Genomic DNA, 22,685 nt, shown 5'->3' on the forward strand with positions numbered 1-22,685 from the left:
GAACGATTAAAGTTTTGGCCAGATTTTTGATTTAAGATTCGAACATTCGAAGGAAAAGGACTAGGGATATGGATTGAGGAGGTGAAGGGGAGTTCATGGTGTTATTTTGGGGGTGATTGGACCATCACAACCGTCGTGAGGCGATTTCCGGCGGTGGTTTGCAGTGGACGCGGCGTGGGATTAAAGGGCGGCTAGGGTTTATTATTTGAGGTAAGGAGATGAAGAATGACAAGGGTTTGATTTGGGGGGGGGGGTTGGACCGGGTTAAGACAGTTAAATATTAAGTGACCAACTAGTTCTGAGCCATTAGATGATCGAATCCAACGGCTGTGATTGATTGCTACAAAAACGGGGTATTTTGGGGTTAGACGGGGCTGGACCGGGTTTGGGTTGGTTTGGGCTTGGGTTTTGGCGGGTTTGGGAACGAATTTTTGGCCAGGTTTGGGCTGATTTGGGAGATTGAAATTGGTGCAATTCAGAAAACATCATTTAATTCTAAGTTAAAAAGGAAAAAGTCAATAAACTAAAAATTAAAAACAAAAATGTAAAAATGAGCTATTTTTGTGATTTTCAAATTTCTATAAAACAAATATTACTGATTAATTCAATAAATGTAAAAACAAATCCTAAATGCCATTGGTATTTTTCATGATTTAAATAGATTAAACATGCACAGAAAAATGCAAATAATTAAGAAAATTCTACAAAAATTCCTAAAATGGCAAGTAATTAACAAAAAATCTATTTTCTTGGGATTTTATAGGAGTATTTCGCATGCGGCAAAAATCATATGCTCACACTAAGGGAACAAAGCCCACTCAAAAGAAATCAAATTACAACACAAATCACGAAATTGGCCAAACCCGACCCCCAGTTCCACGTCTCGGATTCCGATAAAAATCATATCAATGGACTCCTTATCACTCCCCGAGTTCATTCATACCAAAAGCATCAAAATCCAACCACAAACGGCCCCTCAAATCCCAAATTCTAGGTCTCCAATTACAAGCCCTAGTTCTTCAATATTAGGCTTAATTTCCATGATTAATTAGGTAGAATTCACATTAGAATCGAGTATTAAGTCCATAAATCTTACCTCCAAGTGTTTCCCCTTGAATCCCTCTTCAATCCTCTTCAAAAAGCTCCAAAATCGCTCAAAAATGGTGGAAGTTAACCCGAAAATCGCGGACAAGATGACTATTTAAACATTCTGCTCAGGCCTCAATTCTTTTTTCGTGAATGCGGTCAACGCCTCGCATTCGCAAAGCACAATCTAACTTTGACCAAATTCCCTCTTACGTGAACGCGTCCAATCCCTCGCGAACGCGATGGTTTCTCAGCCTGACCTTCACGAATGTGCTACCCTTCTCGCGAACGCAATGAACAAATCAACCTCAAATCCAGCTACCCAATTTCCTCTACGCGAACGCGAAGCCTACCTCGCGAATGTGATGCACAACGACCCCAGCCCTTCGCGAATGCAGAGCCTTCCTCGCGAACATGAAGGCTAAAATATCAGCCTCACCAGCTAACCCTTCGCGAACGCGAGGGTCTACTCGCGAACGCGAAGGTCATTTCTCTGCAACACTGAACAACAGTTTTCTGCACTTTTCCAAAACATGAAATGGTCCGATTGACCATCCGAAACTCACCCGAGCCCCCCAGGACCTCAACCAAACATGCCAACATATCCCATAACATCATTCAAACTTGCTCCAACCTTCGGAATGCTCAAAACAACATCAAAGCACCAAATTCACATCAGATTCAAGCCTAAGAATTTCAAAATCTTTTAAATTACGCTTTTGATAAAAAAACCCAACCAAACCATGTCCGAATGACCTGAAATTTTGCACACACATCCCAAATGACACAACGAAACTACTGCAACTCTCGGAATTCCATTTTGACCCCTATATCAAAATTTCACCTATCAACCGGAGAACGCCAAAAATTCAATTTCGCCAATTCAATCCTAAATTTACTCCGGACCTCCAAAACACGTTCCGATCACGCTCCTAAGTCCTAAATCACCTCCCGAATCTATTCGAACCATTGGAACTCACATCCGAGCCCTCTAAGACATAAGTCAACTTCCGGTTGACTTTTCCAACTTAAGCTTTCTCAAAAGAGACTAAATATCTCAAACCTTACAAAATCCTTTCCAAACCCGAGTGAACCAACCCGATCACTCATAAAACCGATAAACAAAGCAATAAGAAGTAGAAATGGGGGAAACAAAGCAGTAACTCATGAGACGACTGGCCAGGTCGTCACATCCTCCCCCTCTTAAACAAACGTTTGTCCTCGAACGAGTCAAGAAACATACCTGAAGCCTCAAACAGGTGAGGATATCTGCTCCGCATCTCCCGCTCGGTCTTCCAGGTAGCCTCCTCCACGGGACGACCTCTCCACTGCATTTTCACTGAAGCTATATCCTTTGATCTCAACTTTCGAACCTAACGCTCCAAAATAGCTGCTGGCTCCACATCATAAGTCAAATCACAATCTAACTAAACCGTGCTGAAATCCAAAACATGAGAGGGATCCCAATATACTTCCGAAACATAGAAACATGGAATACAAAATGCACACTCGACAAGCTGGGTGGCAAAACAAGCACATAAGCCACCTCCTCAATCCTCTGAAGCACCTCAAAAGGCCCAATGAACCGAGGACTCAATTTACCCTTCTTCCCAAACCTCATAACACCCTTCATGGGTGAAACCTTCAACAAAACCTTCTCACCAACCATGTAGGACAACATCCCTAACCTTCTTGTCAGCATAACTCTTTTGTCTTGATTGCGCTGTACGAAGCCTCTCCTGAATTACCTTCACCTTTTCTAAAGCACCTTGCACCAAGGTTGTCCCCAATAGTCTAGCCTCACCCAGCTCAAACCAACCAACTGGAGATCTATACTGCCTCTCATACAAAGCCTCATATGGAGCCATTTGAATACTCGACTAGTAGCTGTTGTTATAAGCAAACTCTGTAAGCAGTAGAAACTGATCCCATGACCCTCCGAAATCAATGACATAAGCACGCAACATGTCCTCAAATATCTGAATAGTGTGCTCGGATTGCCCGTCCGTCTGAGGGTGAAAACATGTGCTCAACTCAACCTGAGTACCCAAATCTCGCTGCACAGACCTCCAAAACTGTGATGTAAACTGAGTGCTCCTATCTGAAATGATGGAAACTGGGACACCATGAAAACGAACAATCTCCCGGATATAGATCTCTGCCAACCGCTCTAAAGAATAGGTAGTACACACAGGGATGAAGTGCGCGGACTTGGTCCGCCGATCTACAATCACCCAAATAGCATTGAACTTCTTCAAAGTCTGTGGGATCCCAACTACAAAGTCCATGGTGATCCGCTCCCACTTTCTCTCTGCAATATCCATCAGCTGAAGCAAGCCACCCGGTCTCTGATGCTCATATTTCACCTACTGACAATTGAGACACTGAGCTACAAATACCATAATGTCTTTCTTCATTCTCCTCTACCAATAATGCCGCCTCAAATCCTGATACATCTTCGCGGCACCCGGATGAATGGAATACCATGAGCTATGGGCCTCCTCTAGAATCAACTCCCGAAGCCCATCTACATTGGGCATACATATCCAGCCCTGCATCCTCATCACCCCGTCATCACCAATGGTCACATCTCTATCATCATCGTGCTGAACTCTGTGCCTAAGGACAAGAAATTGAGGATCATCATACTGGCGCTCTCTGATGCGATCATATAAGGAAGACCGAGAAACTACACAAGCTAATACCCTACTGGGCTCCAAAATATCTCACCTCACGAACCGATTGGACAAGTCCTGAACATCAACTACAAGAGGTCTCTCCCCATTTAGAATATATGTCAAACTCCCCATACTCACCACCTTTTGACTCAAAGCATCGGCCACCACATTAGCCTTCCCCGGATGGTACAATATTGTGATATCATAATCCTTTAGCAACTCCAACCATCTTCGCTGCCTCAAATTGAGATCCTTCTGTTTGAACAAGTGCTGGAGGCTATGATGATCAGTACACACCTCACAAGACATACCATACAAGTAATGCCTCCAAATCTTCAACGCATGAACAATAACAACCAACTCTAAATCATGAACGGGGTAGTTCTTCTCATGGGGCTTCAACGGACGAGAAGCATAAGCAATAACTCTACCCTTCTGCATCAATACATACCCAATACCAACTTTTGAAGTATCACAATACACGGTATATAAACCTGAAGCTGATGGCAAAACTAACACTGGAGCCGTGGTCAAGGCTATCTTGAGCTTCTAAAAGCTCTCCTCACACTCATCCGGCCATACAAATGAAGCACCCTTCTGAGTCAACTTGGTCAAGGGTGATGTGATAGATGAGAATCCCTGAACAAACCGGTGATAATAGCCCGCCAAACCAAGAAAGTTGTGAATCTCTATGGCCGAGGACGGTCTGGGCCAACTCTGAACTGCCTCTATCTTCTTTGGATCAACCTGAATACCCTCGCTGGACACCACGTGCCCCAAGAAAGCCACTAAATAGAGCCAAAACTCACACTTAGAGAATTTTGCATAAAGCTTCTCCTCCCTCAATATCTGCAACACTACTCTCAAATGCATCGCGTGCTCCTCCTGACTAAGTGAATACACCAGAATATCATCAATGAATACTATGACAAATGAGTCGAGATAAGGCCAGAACACGCTGTTCATCAAATGCATGAACGCTGCTGGGGCATTGATCAACCCAAAAAACATCACCAAGAACTCATAATGACTATATCGGGTCCTGAAAGCTGTCTTAAGAATATCCGAGTCCCTGATCTTCAACTAGTGATAACCTGAACTGAGATCAATCTTAGAGAACACTCTCGCTCCCTGAAGCTGGTCGAATAAATCATCAATGCGAGGCAAAGGATACTTGTTCTTAACTGTTACTTTGTTCAACTGCCTATAATCAATGCACGTCCTCATTATGCCATCCTTCTTCTTCACAAATAGAATCGGCACACCCCAAGGTGACACACTAGGCTGAATGAACCCCTTATCAAGGAGTTCCTGAAGCTACTCTTTTAACTCCTTCAACTCCGCTGGTGCCATACAATATGAGCGAATAGAAATGGGCTGAGTGCCCGACACCAGGTCAATACCAAAGTCAATGTCCATGTCCGGTGGCATGCCCGACAGGTCTGAGGGAAACACATCGGGAAAATCCCTCACAACTGGAACAGAATCAATACTGGGAGTCTCTGTACCGATATCCCTCACAAATGCTAGATATGAAAGACAACACTTCCCAACCATACGCTGGGCCTTCTAAAATGAGATTACCCTACTGAGAACATAATCAGTCACACCTCGCCACTCAATCTATGGCACACCCGGTATAGCCAATGTGATTGTTTTAGCATGACAGTCCAGAATGACACGATATGGAGATAGCCAATCCATGCCCAAAATGACATCAATATCCACTAAACATAATAGTAAAAGATCCACTCGGGTCTCAAGACCCCAAATAGTCACCAACACGACCGATACAAACGGTCTACAAAAACAGTATTGTCCACCAGAGTAGATACATGAACAGGTGAAACAAGAGACTCACGGGCGTATCCAAATAACGAGCAAAGTATGATGACACATAAGAAAAGGTGAAATCGGGATCAAATAATATAGAGGCATCTATGTGGCAGACTAAAACAATACCTGTAATAGCAACATCGGAAGCAACAATATAGGGTCTAGTTGGAAGTGCATAGAAACGGGCCTGGCCGCCACCTAATCAACCTCCCCCTCTAGGGAAACCCCTGGTTGACTGACCTCCACCCTTAGCTGGCTGGGCGGGTAGTGGTGAAGTAACTAGTGCTGAAGCCGATGGCTGAGTCCTCTACTGAGATGAAACCGCAAGACAATGAGGATACTGCCTCCATATATGACCCATCTCTCCACACTCATAGCAGCTCCCGGGTGCTGGAGATGGGGACTGAAGGGAACCCCTAGCACCAGAATGACTAGCAGATGCACCTGGCATAGAAGAGCCCTGAACTAATGGAGCGCGGGACATACTCTGAGCTAGAAGGGCACTAAGTGATGACTGGCCCTGATGAGAATTGTGAGAACCATGACCTGATGATGCCCCACGATAACCTGGGCGAGCTGGCTGAGCATGCCTGAATGGACGGCCTTTGCAGTGCTGAAACTGACCTCTCGAAGGAGCACCACTATAACTACCAAATCCTCGAGGCCTCTTGGCCTCCCTCTCCTCTCGCTCCTGGCGACGAACTGACTCAATCTCACGAGCAATGTCTACAACCTCCTCAAAAGTAGCACCAGTCACCCTCTCCTTAGTCATGAGAATACGAAGTTGATAAATGAGGCCATCCACAAACCTCCCAATCCTCTCTCTATCTGTCGGAACCAACCAAATAGCATGACGAGCTAACTCGGAGAACCACATCTCATACTGCATCACAATCATCTCTCCCTGACGCAACTACTCAAACTGTATGCGCAGCTCCTCTCTGCGAGACTACAACACATACTTCTCCAGAAAGAGAACGAAGAACTGCTCCCAGGTAAGGGGTGCTGCACCAACAAGCCTACAGCTCTCAAAAGCCTTCCACCAAGTGACGACAGCTCCAAAAAACTGATAAGTAGTGAAAGCGACCCTGTTGGTCTTCAGAATACCCACTGTACGAAGCATCCTCTAACACTTATCCAAGAAATCCTGGGCATCCTCGCCCTCTGCACCACTGAAGGTCGGAGGCTGAAGTCTGCCAAACCTCTCAAACCTACACTGCTCGTCCTCTGGCATGGCAGGAACTACATAGTCCTGAGCGGCTGCAACTGGTTGGGCTGGATGTGCCCCCAGTGTCTGAAGTCCCTGCACAACCTGCTCAGGTGTGCAATCGGTGGGCGTCTGAGTGCCTCCCCCGGCCTGAGAAGTAGCTACGATTGTAATAACTTAGACCACCCGAGCTAGGCTAGTGCATACTGACAAAATCTAAGCCAAGGCCTCCTGAAGACCTAGAATCACAATGGGCACAACTGGTGCCTGAGCTGGTGCTACTAGAGCGTCCACAGCTAGGACCTAATTCTGAAATGGGGAGACTGGTGGATCTGCAGGTGCTGCCCTAGCTGTTGTGCGGGCCACACCCCTGCCCCTACCATGACTACGACCGCGTCTTCGGCCTCTAGTGACCACAACTGGTGGTACTGGTAGTCGTCCATCTTGATCGGTAGCATGTATCCTCACCATCTGTGAGAGAATAGAATAATAGAAGTTTAGTGCTCGGATCAACATATTCGCACGACAAGAATTTCAAGAATATGAAGTTTTTCCTAAAGGTTCTGCTGCCTCTCGAGGATAAATACAGACGTCTCCATACTGATCCGCGAGACTCTACTAAACCTGCTCATGACTCGTGAGACCTATGTAACCTAACCCCTAAACCCGAATCCGATCGTGATGGCACCTCTCATGAAGACAAGGCCAGCCGACACGTTCCCAATTTAATTTTTAGCAATTATGTAATAAAACTAAGTCTTAATCATAATCATAAATCCCAAAATAAGGTAAATAATACAGTTTGCAGAAAAAGACATAGCCCGACATCGGGGTGTCACCAGTCATGAGCATCTATAATAATATTACAAGTCTGAAAGAGTCTACTCCACTATTACATAATTAAAACAGAAGGAAATAAGATAGAGGGAGAAGCACTGGGCTGCAAATCGTCGGGCAGCTACCTAGTGAATCTCCGGAATCTGCTAGACAGCTCTCAACCCTCGTAAGTAGGACCTGATGTGCCTGAATCTGCACAGGGGGTGCAGGGAGTAAAGTGAGTACTCCAAATAAGTGAATAATAATAATAAATGCAGACTGAGTAATAAGAAACCACACAAAGCCACATCAACAGGCTATAAAAAAGCAGTAAAAGCCAGTAAAAACAATGAAGCAATAAAAATATGTGAAGTCACTTTAGTTCAGTTTAAACTTCTTAAAAAGTGCCTTTTTAACAATTAAGCAAGTAAGTGACAGGAAGCTAGAAAAGATAAACACATAAAGAACCGCCCTCGGGCACAATACCACAGAATCAGCCTCTTGGGCAACACATGGAACAATACTAGCCCCTTGGGCTATATCTCACGTCACAATGGGTACCCGCGCTCACTTGAGGTGTGCAGACTCCTGGAGGGGCCTCTTACATCCCAAGCACAATATCAAGCCATCTCATGGCATCATCACTAGGCTCTTGGCCTCATATCAACAAGCCACCTCGTGGCGTACAAAACTCAGGACCTCGGCCTCATAATCATAATCAATGTTTCCTCACAACATAGGCCCTTGGCCTTACTCAGTCAGAATCTCACAAGCCACTCGGGTAACAGTAAAACATGGTGCTCAGCCCAAAATATCATTTAAAATATCATTTAAGTGTTAAAGTGTTGTAAACATGGCTGAGTTATGAAAATATAGAATATAGCATGATCGAGTTCAAGTATAGAGTCAAAACAGTGAGGAAATATCAGTAAAAATCCCCTAAGGGTTCAAATAGTTGTTACGAGGCCCAAATATGGCATTCAGCCCAAAACATAATGATAACAAACAATTTTCAATCAAATAACAATCATTCAGGATGGACTAAGTCACAATCCCCAACAGTGCACGATCCCACACTCGTCATCTAGCATGTGTGTCACCTCAATATAGCACAATGATGTGCAATCTGGGGTTTCATACACTCAGGACAACATTTACAATCATTACTCACCTCTACCCGGTCCAAATCTATAGCTCACGATGCCTTTGCCCCTCGAATCGCCCTCCGGATGCTCCAAATATAACCAAAGTAGTGCAAAACCATAAAAATATGCTAAGGGAACAAAGGCCACTCGAAAGAAATTAATGTCACGCCCCAAAAACCGAGGGGCGTGACCAGCGCTCGACCGGGTAGCCCCCAGCCAAGGGACCTGGGTGCCTTTCCTATTCCACGTGATACCCTGCGTTTCCATTACCCATTAACCAAGTGAAATATCCATTTATAAATTTAAACACATTCTTACGAGATTTACATAACATGCATAGTTACTCAGCGTGGTTTACAAGTTATACTGCCCAAAATATATAAGTACATAACCCATATTTCCAGTCTACGGAGCCTCTAGAGATATAGAAGAGTGTTACAATACTTGCTGGTAACAAGGCTCCGGCTATAACTTACGCAAATACCAAAATAAAATTTTCGGGAGGATAAGCGGCATGAGCCACGCAGGGCCCCGAGAGGAAAGGGGCTCACCAATTCAGCTGATGGGAGGTGAAGGAGTGCTACTCTCGGTGGGCTGGAGTACCTGTTATGGAACCACCTACAATCATAACACGAATGTAGCGCCCCCGACAAAAGTGACGTCAGTACATTTGAATTGTACTGGTATATATGAACAAACTTTACCCTAAGTAAAATCAAGAAATGCACATATAATAAACAGTAATAGAATCAACAATCAAATGCACATGAAAGGAACAACCAAAGCCAAACAAACTCCACAATCTCTCCTTTTCCCTTTTCAACATTATTACATCACATCAATGATTTTACAACTTTCACATATTTTTATTTCAATAGTGATTTCGATCACTTTTCCACCCTTATTACCTCGGCCACCCTTATTACCTCGGCTACCCTTATCGCCAACACCCACACCTTATAACTTCGTGTTGCGGTGCGCAACCCGATCCCACCGAACAATCACATTTCACACGACAACAACAACAATTCACAAAGAATTTTCATAAACGTCAATACCATTTCCATCATATGCAACAACCTGTATACAACTTAAGTCACAATGATAATTGCCCGCGACAAGTCACGTATGATATTACCATAGTTGTTTCAATTGCATCAATTACGATTTCTTTCCATCATTTGTTACACAGCTCTTACCACATAAACACATTCACACACACTTGGTTTGTTGCCATTTACTTACACCCTTATATCGGGAGACTTAACCAACAATATTCAAGGCATAATAATCACAAGAATTCGTAAATAGTCCACATAAGTAACACATACCAATTACTCGTACACCAAACAAGGTGACTTTACAAAGATTAAAGTTAGCAATACATACCTGGAGTCGAATTCCCCCCCCCCTTTTTTCTTCTATTTCCAATTCACCAACAACCTAGTACCATCAATCTAGTTCACAAGTTAACACATATAACTTAGAATTGAAGTTCACAAACTCAGCCCGAACTTACTTAGGTTATCAACCCCGCTTTTGCAAATCTTTAGTTCTACAATTTCTCTTACTAGATTCTAGATTTTAAAGGGCATGCATGTGTATCTCAACTTCCATTTTCAAGAATTAACGCATGAGAATTCCCCTTTTTGTTTAAATCTGAAAATAATGAAAAAGGATTGGGGATTTTACCTGCAAGAACGGAGATGAAGACAATTACTTGAAATTCCCCGCCCCGAGTGACTTTGAAGAATCAAATTGATGAAGGTAGGACTTTATCTCTCAAGAATTCTCTCTTCCCTCTCTCTAGTTTTGTTCAGAAAATATGTTTAAATAAGGGGTTGGGGTGTTTTATTGAAGAAGGGGTCGGATTTAAAATTTAGAAAAATAGAAGCCCGAGTTAGGTATGCGATCGCACTTTGCGATCGCACAGTGGAAATGCGGTCCGCAGAATGGACCGCAAAAGTGCTCCCAAAATCTGAACACACTGCCTGGGTATGTGGCAGAAATGCGGTCCGCATAATTATTATGCAGTCGCATAGTGCACCGCAGAACTGCCCCTCACAAAATCCCAAGGGAAATATGCGATGAATATGCGGTCCGCATATCCATTATGCAATCGCATATTGGACAGCATATTTAACCTCCAATTCGACCAACACACTGACTCACTTTGCGGCGATTATGCGGTCCGCATATCTGTTATGCGAACTCATTCTAGACCACATAATTGCATTTCCTGGAAAATAGTATTTCTTGACTTTTTATAACATAGATCAGTACCAAAAGGGTCTGAACCGCGACTCGCTTAATTTTACACATTCCTAACATATATTCGGAACTTGGCATCACGAGCTACTCGGTTTTGAGTACAAGTTTTCATGGGGCCTTACATCCTCCCCCACTTAAAATCATTCATCCTCGAATGAGGATTTTGGAAATCGGTTGGTTTTGAAAACATGATATGCAAACTCCCAATTTTTGAAAAAAAAAAATTCCAGAGTTCCCTTTGTAACTAGACTTATCTACATGTCAGAGAGCCCCGAAAACATTATTTCCAAGCACCATTACGCTATCCCTATTATCCCTACAACTGGTATACAATTCATTACCTCAACACCTGCACATAATTTGGCCACTTCAATGAGTTCCATACAGTTCAACCACTCCAATACACTATACGTATTCCAATTAATCATTACCAATCTACATTGTCTTTAATCATTCACTTATCACATGAGTTCTTATAAAACTTTCATTTACCAAACAGGGGCTTGCGCATGACTCAATTAATCACAACACATACAATTCTTGCACAACTTGAGGAGTTACAATAGTAAAGCATTTAGGGAAAAATATGGGGTGTCTTTGCACCAGATTGAACACAACATCAGTTTACTTAGAGACAAGAGTTTGCACGATCACTACTAGACTTGTTCAAACAGATGGGGATATTTTTATTTCATTTCACTTTCCACTTCCCACGTGGCTTCCTCGACTTGTTGACTTTGCCATAGCACTTTAACTGAAGCAACTTCCTTGTTTCTCAATTTGCGGACTTGCCTATCAAGAATAACGACTGGAATTTCTTCATATGATAACTCTTCATGGACCTTGATAGCCTCGATTGGCACGATGATGGATGGGTCTCCAACCACTTTCTTTAACATAGATATATGGAACACCGGGTGCACTAATGATATTTCAGGGGCAATTCCAGTCTATAGGCCACCTGTCCTATCCTTTGAGTGACCCGATACGGCCCGGCATATCTAGGACTCAATTTCTCTTTCTTCCCAAATCGCATGACTCCCTTCATAGGAGATACCCTCAAGAACACCCAATCATCTACTTGGAATTCCAATTTTCTTTGATGAATGTCCGCATAAGATTTCTGGCGACTCTGAGCAGCTTTCAGCCTTTCCTGAATGATTTTAACTTTTTCCATAACCTGGTGCACGAGATCTGGCCCTAACAATTCTGCTTCACCCACTTCGAACCATCCAATCGGAGACCTATATCTCCTCCCGTACAATGCCTCAAATGGGGCCATCTGAATGCTAACATGAAAGCTGTTATTGTAAGAAAATTCTATAAGTGGCAAGTGATCATCCCAATTACCTTTGAAATCCAAGACACAAGCCCGTAACATATCTTCAAGCATCTGAATAGTCCGCTCCGCTTGACCATCAGTCTGCGGATGGAAAGCCGTGCTGAGATTCACCTGAGTACCCAAACCTTGCTGAAATTTCTTCCAAAAATTAGCTGTGAACTAGGCCCCTCGATCTGAGATAATAGAAAGTGGAGTGACATGAAGCCTTACTATTTCCTTGATATAAAATTGAGCATATTGTTCCGCAGTATCCGTGGACTTGACTGGCAAGAAGTGAGCTGATTTGGTGAGTCGATCCACTATTACCCAAATTGAGTCGAACTTGCGCTGAGTGCGAGGTAACCCTACCACGAAATCCATGTTGATAATCTCCCATTTCCCCATTGGTATTTCCATAAGCTGAGTTAACCCACTGGGCCGCTGGTGCTCAGCTTTTACTTGCTGACAATTCGGACATTTAGATAGAAAGTCCGCCACATCCCTTTTCATACTGTTCCACCAATAAATTTCCTTGAGATCACGGTACATTTTCGTAGAACCTGGGTGCACAGAATACCTGGAATGATGAGCCTCCGCCATTACCCTCCCCCGAAGATTATCCATATCTGGAACACATAGCCTACCTTGACATCATAATACACCATCCTCACCACCGAGTGAAAATGTCGAAGTCTTGTTATTCAAAACTGCCTCCTTCATTTGTGCTAATGCTGGATCAATGAGCTGCTTTTCCTTGACTTCCGCTACTAGTGACGATTCTGCTCCATTACGCTCCATAACCTTCCCCTCGTCTAAGGTCGAAATACGAACCCCCAGACTAGCCAATTGATAAACCTCCCGAGCTAAAGGCCTCTGATCCGCTCCCAAATGAGCCAATCTACCCATGGACTTCTGACTGAGAGCGTTGGCCACCACATTTGCCTTCCCTAGATGGTATATAATATCCATATCATAATCCTTGATCAATTCTAACCACCACCGCTGCCTTAAATTCAACTCCTTCAACTTGAACAAATATTGGAGACTCTTGTGGTCCGAGAACACATCCACATGGACCCCATAAAGATAATGCCGCCATATTTTCAAGGCAAATACAACTGCCGCAAGCTCCAAATCATGCATCGGATAATTCTTCTCATGATTCTTGAGTTGCCTTGAAGCATACGCTATAACCTTCCCATGTTGCATCAACACACACCCTAAACCGACCCTGGAGGCATCGCAATAAACCACAAATCCTTTCGTGCCTTCCGGCAAGGTCAATATCGGCGTCAAGGTCAATCTCGACTTCAATTCCTGAAAACTTTTCTCACAAGCGTCGTACCATTGGAACTTAACTGCTTTCTGCGTCAACTTAGTCAAAGGGGAGGCGAGGGTAGAGAATCCCTCCACAAACCTCTGATAATACCCCGCTAAACCCAAGAAGCTACGGATCTCCATCGAGGTCGTGGGTCTAGGCCAATCTTTTACTACTGCAATCTTCTGGGGATCCACCTGAATCCCTTCACTGGAAACAATATGGCCCAGAAAGGTAACGGACTCCAACCAAAATTCACAGTTTGAAAATTTAGCATACAACTGGTGCTGATAAAGGGTCTGCAGAACTGCCCTGAGGTGATCGGCATGATCCTCCCGGCTCCGCGAATAAACAAGGATATCATCAATGAAAACAATCACAAAGGAGTCTAGAAATGGCTTGAAGACCCGATTCATAAGATCCATGAAAGTTGTCGGGGCGTTGGTTAGCTCAAAAGACATGACCAATAATTCAAAGTGACCATAGCGAGTTCTGAAAGCGGTCTTAGGAATATCCTGTTCTCCGATCTTCAATTGGTGATACCTAGACCGTAGATCAATTTTGGAAAAGAACCTCGCACCTTGCAATTGGTCGAGCAAATCATCTATCCGAGGAAAAGGATATTTATTCTTGATGGTAACCTTGTTAAGCTGTCGATAATCAATACACATCCGGAGCGACCCATCCTTCTTTATGACAAAAAGAACCGGGGCACCCCACGGTGACACACTTGGCTGTATGAACCCCTTTTCTAATAAATCCTTCAACTGTTCTTTAACTCCCTTAACTCCGTTAGCGCCATTCTGTATGGTGGAATAGATATCGTCCGCGTATCTGGCAATACATCAATCCCGAAATCAATCTCCCTATTTGGCGGGATCCCTGGAAGCTCGTTCGGAAACACTTCAAGAAACTCATTCACAACTGCCACGGACTCGGGGATAGACACTTCTAAAGTGGTGTCCGCCACCCGGACCAAATGGTAGATACACCCCTTCCTAATCATCTTCGAAGCCTTAAGGTAGGAAATAAACCTACCTTTCGGCACCACACCATTTCCCTTCCACTAAATAACCGGCTCATTAGGGAACTCAAGCCTCATGACTCTCGTTCGGCAGTCAAGTTTAGCAAAGCATGAATAAAGCCAGTCCATTCCCATAATCACATCAAAATCTACCATTTCAAGCTCAATAAGATCGGTCGTGGTAGCACGACCACATATCATGACAACATAATTCATATAAACTCGCGTGGTTGTATTAGAATCACCAACCGGAGTCCATACACAGAACGGCTCATGAAGCTGTTCGGGTTCTACCCCAAAACTTGAAGCAATGAATAGGGTGACATAAGACAAAAAGGACCCCGGATCAATAAGAGCATAACATCAATGGCCTGAATAGACAAGATACCTGTAGCAACATCTAGGGAGGCCTCTGCACTCTGGCGACCACTCAAGGCGTAAAACCGGCTGGGTACACCTATACCACGAGCTCTACCCCTAACTACACCACGCCCTGCTGGGGATGGAGGATGCACGGATGATGTGGCAGCTGAAGAACCGGATGACTGAGCAAACCCCCTACCCATGCCCTGACTGGGCGCACGACAGTCCCGCTGGATATGACCTCTTACCCCGCATCTATAACACACCGGAATATCCAAATAACAAGTCTCGGAATGGAACCTCCCACACTTGGGGAATGAAGCCCTCCCCTGCTACTGTGATCCTCCTAAACGACCGGAATGATGGGGTCTCCTACTGTCTGAACCTGATCTCAAGTGACTGCTCTACTGATAACTATGCACAGATGGCGGTGCACTTGCTGAGGACTGGGCATATGACTGGGTTGGCCCTGATGGCCCTTTCCCCGGAACTGGTCTCCCTGAGTGACACGCTGATCGGTTCCTGCTGCTACTCTCCCGTTCTGCCCATATTTTCAACTTCCTAGCCTTTGTGGCTTGAGCGAACCCCACAATCTCCCCATAATTCATATATGAGTGTAAGGCCATTGTAGCAGCCTCATTCACCACCAAAGGACTAAGACCCTGAACGAATCACCGAACTCGAGCATCCATGGTCGACACTAACTGAGGAGCATACTTGGACAACCTCACAAACTCCATGTGGTACTCCCAAACACTCATACTGCCCTGCTTGAGGACCTCAAACTCTGTGGCATGGGCCGCCATTGTCTCGGCAGGCAAGAAGTGGTCCATGAATGCATCTACAAACTCATCCCATCTAGACGGAGGTCTTCCCTCCCCACGGGAATCCTCCCACATCTCGAACCACGAATACGTTGCTCGCCTCAACCTGTATGAAGCCAACTCAACCCCTTCTGTCTCTGTAGCCTTCATCACTCGAAGGGTCTTATACATTTCATCAAGGAAATCCTGTGGATCGGCCTCTGGGTCTGTGCCCGTGAACTCTGGAGGGGCCAACCGCAGAAACTGGTTGACTCTGGAGCTGGCGGAATCTCCCTGTCCGCTGGGGGGCGCAGGGGCATCATGAGATCTCTTGTCCTGAGCGGCCACTAACTGGGTCAACATATGGATGGCTCCTCTAAGGTCCCATCATAAACCCCGGGACCAAAAGCTGGATTTGCATCAAGATCAGGAATATCAGCGGGAGGGATGGTAGCACCCTCTGCCGCAGCTGGAACATGAATACTTGGATCTGGAATAGATGGGCCAGGTAGATTCAAGACCGGGGAGTCACTCTCACCCACGACATCAGGTACATGATTCACAGCCACACTTGGGGTGGCATTGGCCCCAAGGTCGAGTCTAGATCTCTTCTTAGGTGCGATTACTGAAAATTTGGAACAGAGCACGAGTTAGATGTAAATACTTCCACTTTTCACTTCACCGCACGATATAGAGTAACAAAGAAGAAGGTAATTTTCTAAATGCCCATTTAGCCTCCAACTTATAGATGTGATCGACAACACACCGATAAAGGAGACTCTACTAGACACGGCTTTGAGACATCCTAGGATACTTTAAAACCTTAGGTTCTGATACCAAGTTTGTCACGCCCCAAAAATCGAGAGGCGTGACCGGGTAGCCCCAGCCAAGCGGACCTGGGTGACTTTCCTATTCCACGTGATACCCTGCGTTTCCATTACCCATTAACCAAGTGAAATAGCCATTTATAAATTTAAACACATTCTTACGAGATTTACATAACATGCATAGTTACTTAGCGTGGTTTACAAGTTATACTGCCCAAAATATATAAGTACATAACCCATATTTCCAGTCTACGGAGCCTCTAGAGATACATAAGAGTGTTACAATACTTGCCGGTAACAAGGGTCCGGCTATACCTTACACAAATACCAAAATAAAATTTTCGGGAGGATAAGCGGCATGAGCCACGCAGGGCCCCGAGAGGAAAGAGGCTCACCAATTCAGGTGACGGGAGGTGAAGGAGTGCTACTGTCGGTAGGCTGGAGTACCTGTTATGGAACCACCTACAATCATAACACGAATGTAGCGCCCCCGACAAAAGGGACGTCAGTACATTTGAATTGTACTGGTATGTATGAACAAATTTTACCCCAAGTAAAATCAAGAAATGCACAGATAACAAACAATAATAGAATCAACAAACAAATGCACATGAAAGGAACAACCAAAGCCAAATAAACTCCACAATCTCTCCTTTTCCCCTTTCAACATTATTCATCACATCAATGATTTCACAACTTTCACATATTTTTATTTCAATAGTGATTTCAATCACTTTTCCACCCTTATTACCTCGGTCACCCTTATCGCCACAACCCACACCTTATAACTTCGTGTTGCGGCGCCCAATCCGATCCCACCGGATAATCACATTTCACACGACAACAACAACAATTCACAAAGAATTTTCATAAACGTCAATACCATTTCCATCATATGCAACAACCCGTATAAAACTTAAGTCACAACGATAATTGCTCGCGACAAGTCGCGTATGATATTCAGTTGTTTCAATTGCATCAATTACGATTTCTTTCCATCATTTGTTACACAGTTCTTACCACACAAACACATTCACACACACACACTTTGTTTGTTGCCATTTACTTACACCCTTATATCGCGAGACTTAACCAACAACATTAAAGGCATATTAATCACAAGAATTTGCAAATAGTCCACATAAGTAACACATACCAATTACTCGTTGTGAGCACGTGATTTTTGCTTCACGAAAACTACTCCAAAAGAAATCAAAAATAAAACAAAGTTCTCTTGGTGTGCAATTTTTAGGATTTGCGTGGCATTTTTGGATAATTATTTATGTTTCTGTCCGTAAATGTTTACCTTGTTGTAGTTAATTGACAAATACAAAAAACAAATAATATACATGTTGCATGCATATCTAGGATTTGATTATGCATTTAAGAATTAATTAAACCATTATTTGGCTCTAAAAGGAAAATCATAAAAATATGCGTTTTATTCTATTCATTGTCATTGGTTGATTTTTATTTTAAGGTTTTAATTTGTGTGTTAATTGTTGTAAGTATTAATTAATATTTGTGTAGTTTTATTTTTGATTTTTACAAATTAATTAGGAATTGTGTTTAAATTTGAAAATTAAAAAAGGAAAAGGAAAAGAGTTCAAAAAATATGAAGAAATTCGGACTGGGCCAGTTTTTAAAAGAGAAGTCAGGCCCAAAATCACACCCCATGCCCAGGTCCAATCCAACCCGTCTCCAGCCTCTATCAAACGACGCCGTTTCAAGCGTCTCAATCTGGACCGTTGATCTCAGATGATCAAATGGTCCCAATGCTGTGACCAAACCCGACCCCTGACCCATTACCCGGTTAAGCCTGACCCCCCTGTTTAACCAAACGACACCGTGTAGTTTAACCCCTTTTATCCTGGTCGTTGATCTTAATTGATCTAACGGCTAAGATCGAAACAACCCCTCCGTATATAAGCCCAAATCCTTACCTCACACCCCCAAAGCCATACCCCCCCTTTCACCTTCGTCTCTGATCTTCAGAGACCAGACATGTCTGCCACCTCTAGCCACCGAGCACCACCCACCGGAAATCGCCTCACGGCGGTTCCGGTGGTCCAAACGACCCCAAAATTACACCATAGCTTCCCCACGACATCCTCTTTCCAGATCTGGTATTAGTTTCCCTCGAATGCATACCCAATGTCTCGAATCTTCAATCAAAGAGTCCATCTGAGACCTTACTTGTTCCGATGATTACCAAATTAACACCCCTAAGCCATCTGACCACCCTCATTACAGATCCAGTACCCGTTGGCTTCGAATCTTCTTGAAACTCCTCGAATCTTCGTTTGAAGATTCGAGCCAAACATGAACCTACCCCGATCCGTTCCAAATTCATACCAGCTGACCCCCAGACCTCCCTCATACCATAAATGATTTTGGTTCCATTCAAATCTGCTTAGAAACGTTCGAACCCTAAATCGAAAAAACGGAACCCTAGAAATTCCAAATCATGGAATCCGTCCAAATTAAGTGAGGATTTGGGGTGTAATCGACCTTAATCGAAGTGTTCTTAGTTGAGAACACTTCTACTAAGGTCTGTTCGACCTCAAAGTGTCCAAATCCGAGTTCGAGCCTGGGTCCGTATAGTTCTGAGGTTATGAGGTATTTTTCTTTTTCCTTTATTCTGTATTTATGATTTTTCTATCTATGTATCTGTTTAGTTTAGTTTTATTGAGTTTCCATGCTTTTTCAATTCATCTTCTCATCTCCAATAGACCTTTTTATTTGGTCCAAATCTGTCATTTGTTTATGTTTGCTGTAATTATTATGTGTGTAATCGATTAATAAGTTGCGTTGATTAGTTAGTTTCCAGTTAATCCATGATTCTGTCAATAACACTGAAATTACCCGAATTGCCTATTTCTTTGTTGCTGATTTGCTCAGTGTCAGTTGTAATACGTAATCGACTAATTAAGTTTTGTTGATTAGGTCGTTCGTATAGTTTGAATCATTCGGCATTCTGTTGTTCATAGTTTTCAAATTAGTTATCCGATTAATTCAGATTCTATTTTGATTAGGAGTATTGTTCTGAATCCCTGGAACCTTTATATTTGATGTATTTTTCTGCCTTAAAGTACTAGCTGAATTGGTTATAGCTGTAATCAAATCAGTTTTGGGTTAATGGTTAGTAAAACTGATTTCAGAATTAAGATTTTAATACAGTTGAATAGTTGTATTAGGAGGCAGTAATATTAAGGGATTTTCAGGGTTGATTTGGGAATGAAACAGTTAGGTTTATATTTTAGTGTTAGTGCTTTGTTAGTGGGGTATTAATTAATACACTAATGGGGAACCAAAGGGAGTGGGGGGCTGAATTTAAGAAAAAACTTTCCTTAGTGGAATTATAGTGGAAAATTCTGATTTGAATAAGGAAAAGGGTCGGGCAGTAAGTTGAAAGGAAGGGAAGATTTGTATAAAAAGGGTGTTGGGGACTGATTTTAAAAGAATGAGAGAGTGAGAATTGCAGGAGGAGAACTAAGAAGAAGAGTGAATGAAAACTGAACTTTGAAGAAAGAGAAAACATTCATAGTTCAAGTTAAAAACTTGCTGGATTTTATCATCAAAATTCGGTAATTTTAGAGTTGAATAGGCTGAATTTTAAACACCTAAAAGTTCAGTAATTGGAGAAAGTTAAAAGAGAGGGTTGAGAGATAAAACAAAACTGAAAAGTGAAGTCTTTCTTCCACTGTTGAAAAATCAGGACTGATCCTTGCATCTTTGGTATTTCTGAATACATCCTGGTTCTGTTCTAATTGCTGAATATTTCTGGGGTTTAACTGAGGGTCTAAGTGTTTTTTAAGCTGTTATTTCCCGGTTTGCATTGTTTTGTATTGGTGCTGTTTCATTGAGTATTCTTGGGACTCCACTGTTGGTTTTAAAAACTGTCACTGAGCTGTTCTGTTATACTGCTGTTGCTGTTTTGCTGCTGCTAATCTTCCTTTACTCCCATTGTAAACATTTCCAAGTACACACTTCTGAAACCATGTGTTGATGTAAGCTTAATTTTGAAGCAAAAGTTGAAATGAACTGAGAAATGCACGTTTGCCTGCTTCATAGTATCTATGTTCAAGATGTAGCAATAGGGCAAATGATAGGAAGTTTGTATTTGTTTAGGCTCATTCCAATTGTATTTATTTCATGTGAATTGGAACATACTCGAACTAATGTGGACTGTTAAATCGCATGCTGTTAGACTAATTAAATGTATTTCCATATGTTTAGCAATTTAGTTTGGTTTAGCTGATGATGATAGTATAACGAATAATCTCAATAGGCCTATGTACGTATTCCGTTGAATCTTTGGACTGTTCAAACTTGTTATAGCCCGGTCCCGTTCGATTTTAAGATAAACACGTATTTTAAAAAACATTTCAGACTGCGTCAGTTAGTACCCACGGATTAGCTATTAATGTCATTTCTCCCGTCCTGTTGAGTTCCTTATTTCAACATAGGTTTAATAGTGTAGATGAATAATTGATATCAGCATCGGCTCACCATTTAATGAAGCGGCTGTTTGATAAGTGGACATGAATGAAGTGTTTAATCTGAATAAATGTATAATGTTGAACTCTAATGCTGTTTGGTAAACGCAATCAGGAAAAGTGGGACTTTTGTCCAAAGCATACATCATATGGCCTGGGCCTTTTGGCAATTGGCTCGTTAGTAGTCAAGTGGCCCAGTGTGAGTTTTAAGTTAGGTAGCGGTTCCAGATTGAAAGGCGTTTTTTTTGTTTAGATATGGACTTGAACTTGAAACTCGAATTTTAATATTAACTAATTAGGATTTATTTACTTTTTTTTAGACAAATAATATAGGAAAATCATAGTTACTTTAGGATTGACCTTTAAAAATAAATGAGACGAGCCTCGCCAAATAAAACGCAAGTTGCGGGGTCCTCAATAAATGGTTAATAATTAATTAGACTTCTGATAGGCCGTTTTAGTAAGATTTCACGGCCTTCTCAAAAATAATAATGTGCTAGTCTCTTTAGGTGAGACTTTTAATAATTTACTTTCTTAAACACGGGTGTACATTGATGTGACCCAAATCCAAATCTCAATGAAGTCGAAGTGTGTCGACGACCACGGGTGCATTGATTGTGACGTGGTTCGAGATATATTTTCACAACGTTGCAATTCATTGTAAAATAATAATAATAATAATAATAATAATAATAATAATAATAAAAGCGTTAAAGAGCTAAAATTTGCGCATAAATTCAACATGTATAAAATCAGATAAATAAGCTGAATACGACAATTGAGCAACCGTGCTAGAACCGCGGAACTCGGGAATGCCTAACACCTTCTCCCGGGTAAACAGAATTCCTTATCCGGATTTCTGATGCATAGACTGTTAAACAGAGTCAATATTTTCCTCGATTTGGGATTCAACCAGTGACCTGGGACACCATAAATCTCCTAAGTGGCGACTCTGAATCTTTAAATAAAATCCCGTTTCGATTGTCCTTTAATTGGAAAAACTCTCTTTCGCGCCCCTTTGGGTGGCGTGAGTGAAAAAGGAGGTGTGACAGCTCTGGCGACTATGATGGGGAGGTAACCCAGAACCACTGGTTCAGGGTTAGAAATTCGAGCTTAGATAAATTGTTATATTTAGTTTTATCTGAATTTGGTTACATGTTTGGACCTAATGTGCTAAATGCTGCTTTTACCGCTTTGATATTATCTGAACTGTATATAAACTGTGCCGAAACCCTTCTATTCTTACCTCCGGGGATGTGCTTGCTGGTCGAGACTCCCTATTCTGTTAGTGTCAATACCTGAAATAAGAAAGAGGCCGGACAAGTTACTAAGCCGGATGGCCTTTAGGTTCCCGGTACGTAGCCCCCTCCTCGACTCGAGTTGTCCGCTCGGGTACACAGTCTAGAACAAATACCCAAGTTATGAACCTAGAATAACTTAGTTTCATGCCGGATCCCTAGTAGGAACGTTTGTTTGCATCACGCGCATTTG

At 42.7% G+C, this 22,685-nt stretch overlaps 1 protein-coding gene across 1 annotated transcript; it reads right to left on the reverse strand.

Annotated features, from left to right (window-relative positions):
- Positions 1-15,736: 15,736 nt before the first annotated feature.
- On the reverse strand, positions 15,737-16,231 carry LOC138890579 (uncharacterized). Its single transcript, XM_070173975.1, has one exon. It carries the CDS (start codon positions 16,229-16,231, stop codon positions 15,737-15,739), a length of 495 nt encoding a protein of 164 aa, XP_070030076.1.
- Positions 16,232-22,685: the final 6,454 nt, after the last annotated feature.

This window comes from Nicotiana sylvestris, chromosome 4 (genome assembly GCF_000393655.2).
Source record: "Nicotiana sylvestris chromosome 4, ASM39365v2, whole genome shotgun sequence".
Lineage (NCBI taxonomy): Eukaryota > Viridiplantae > Streptophyta > Magnoliopsida > Solanales > Solanaceae > Nicotiana > Nicotiana sylvestris.

What these genes read in the sequence shown, in the direction of transcription:
- LOC138890579 (XM_070173975.1), bottom strand. Translation starts at nt 16,231, where the DNA reads ATGTTGACCCAGTTAGTGGCCGCTCAGGACAAGAGATCTCATGATGCC.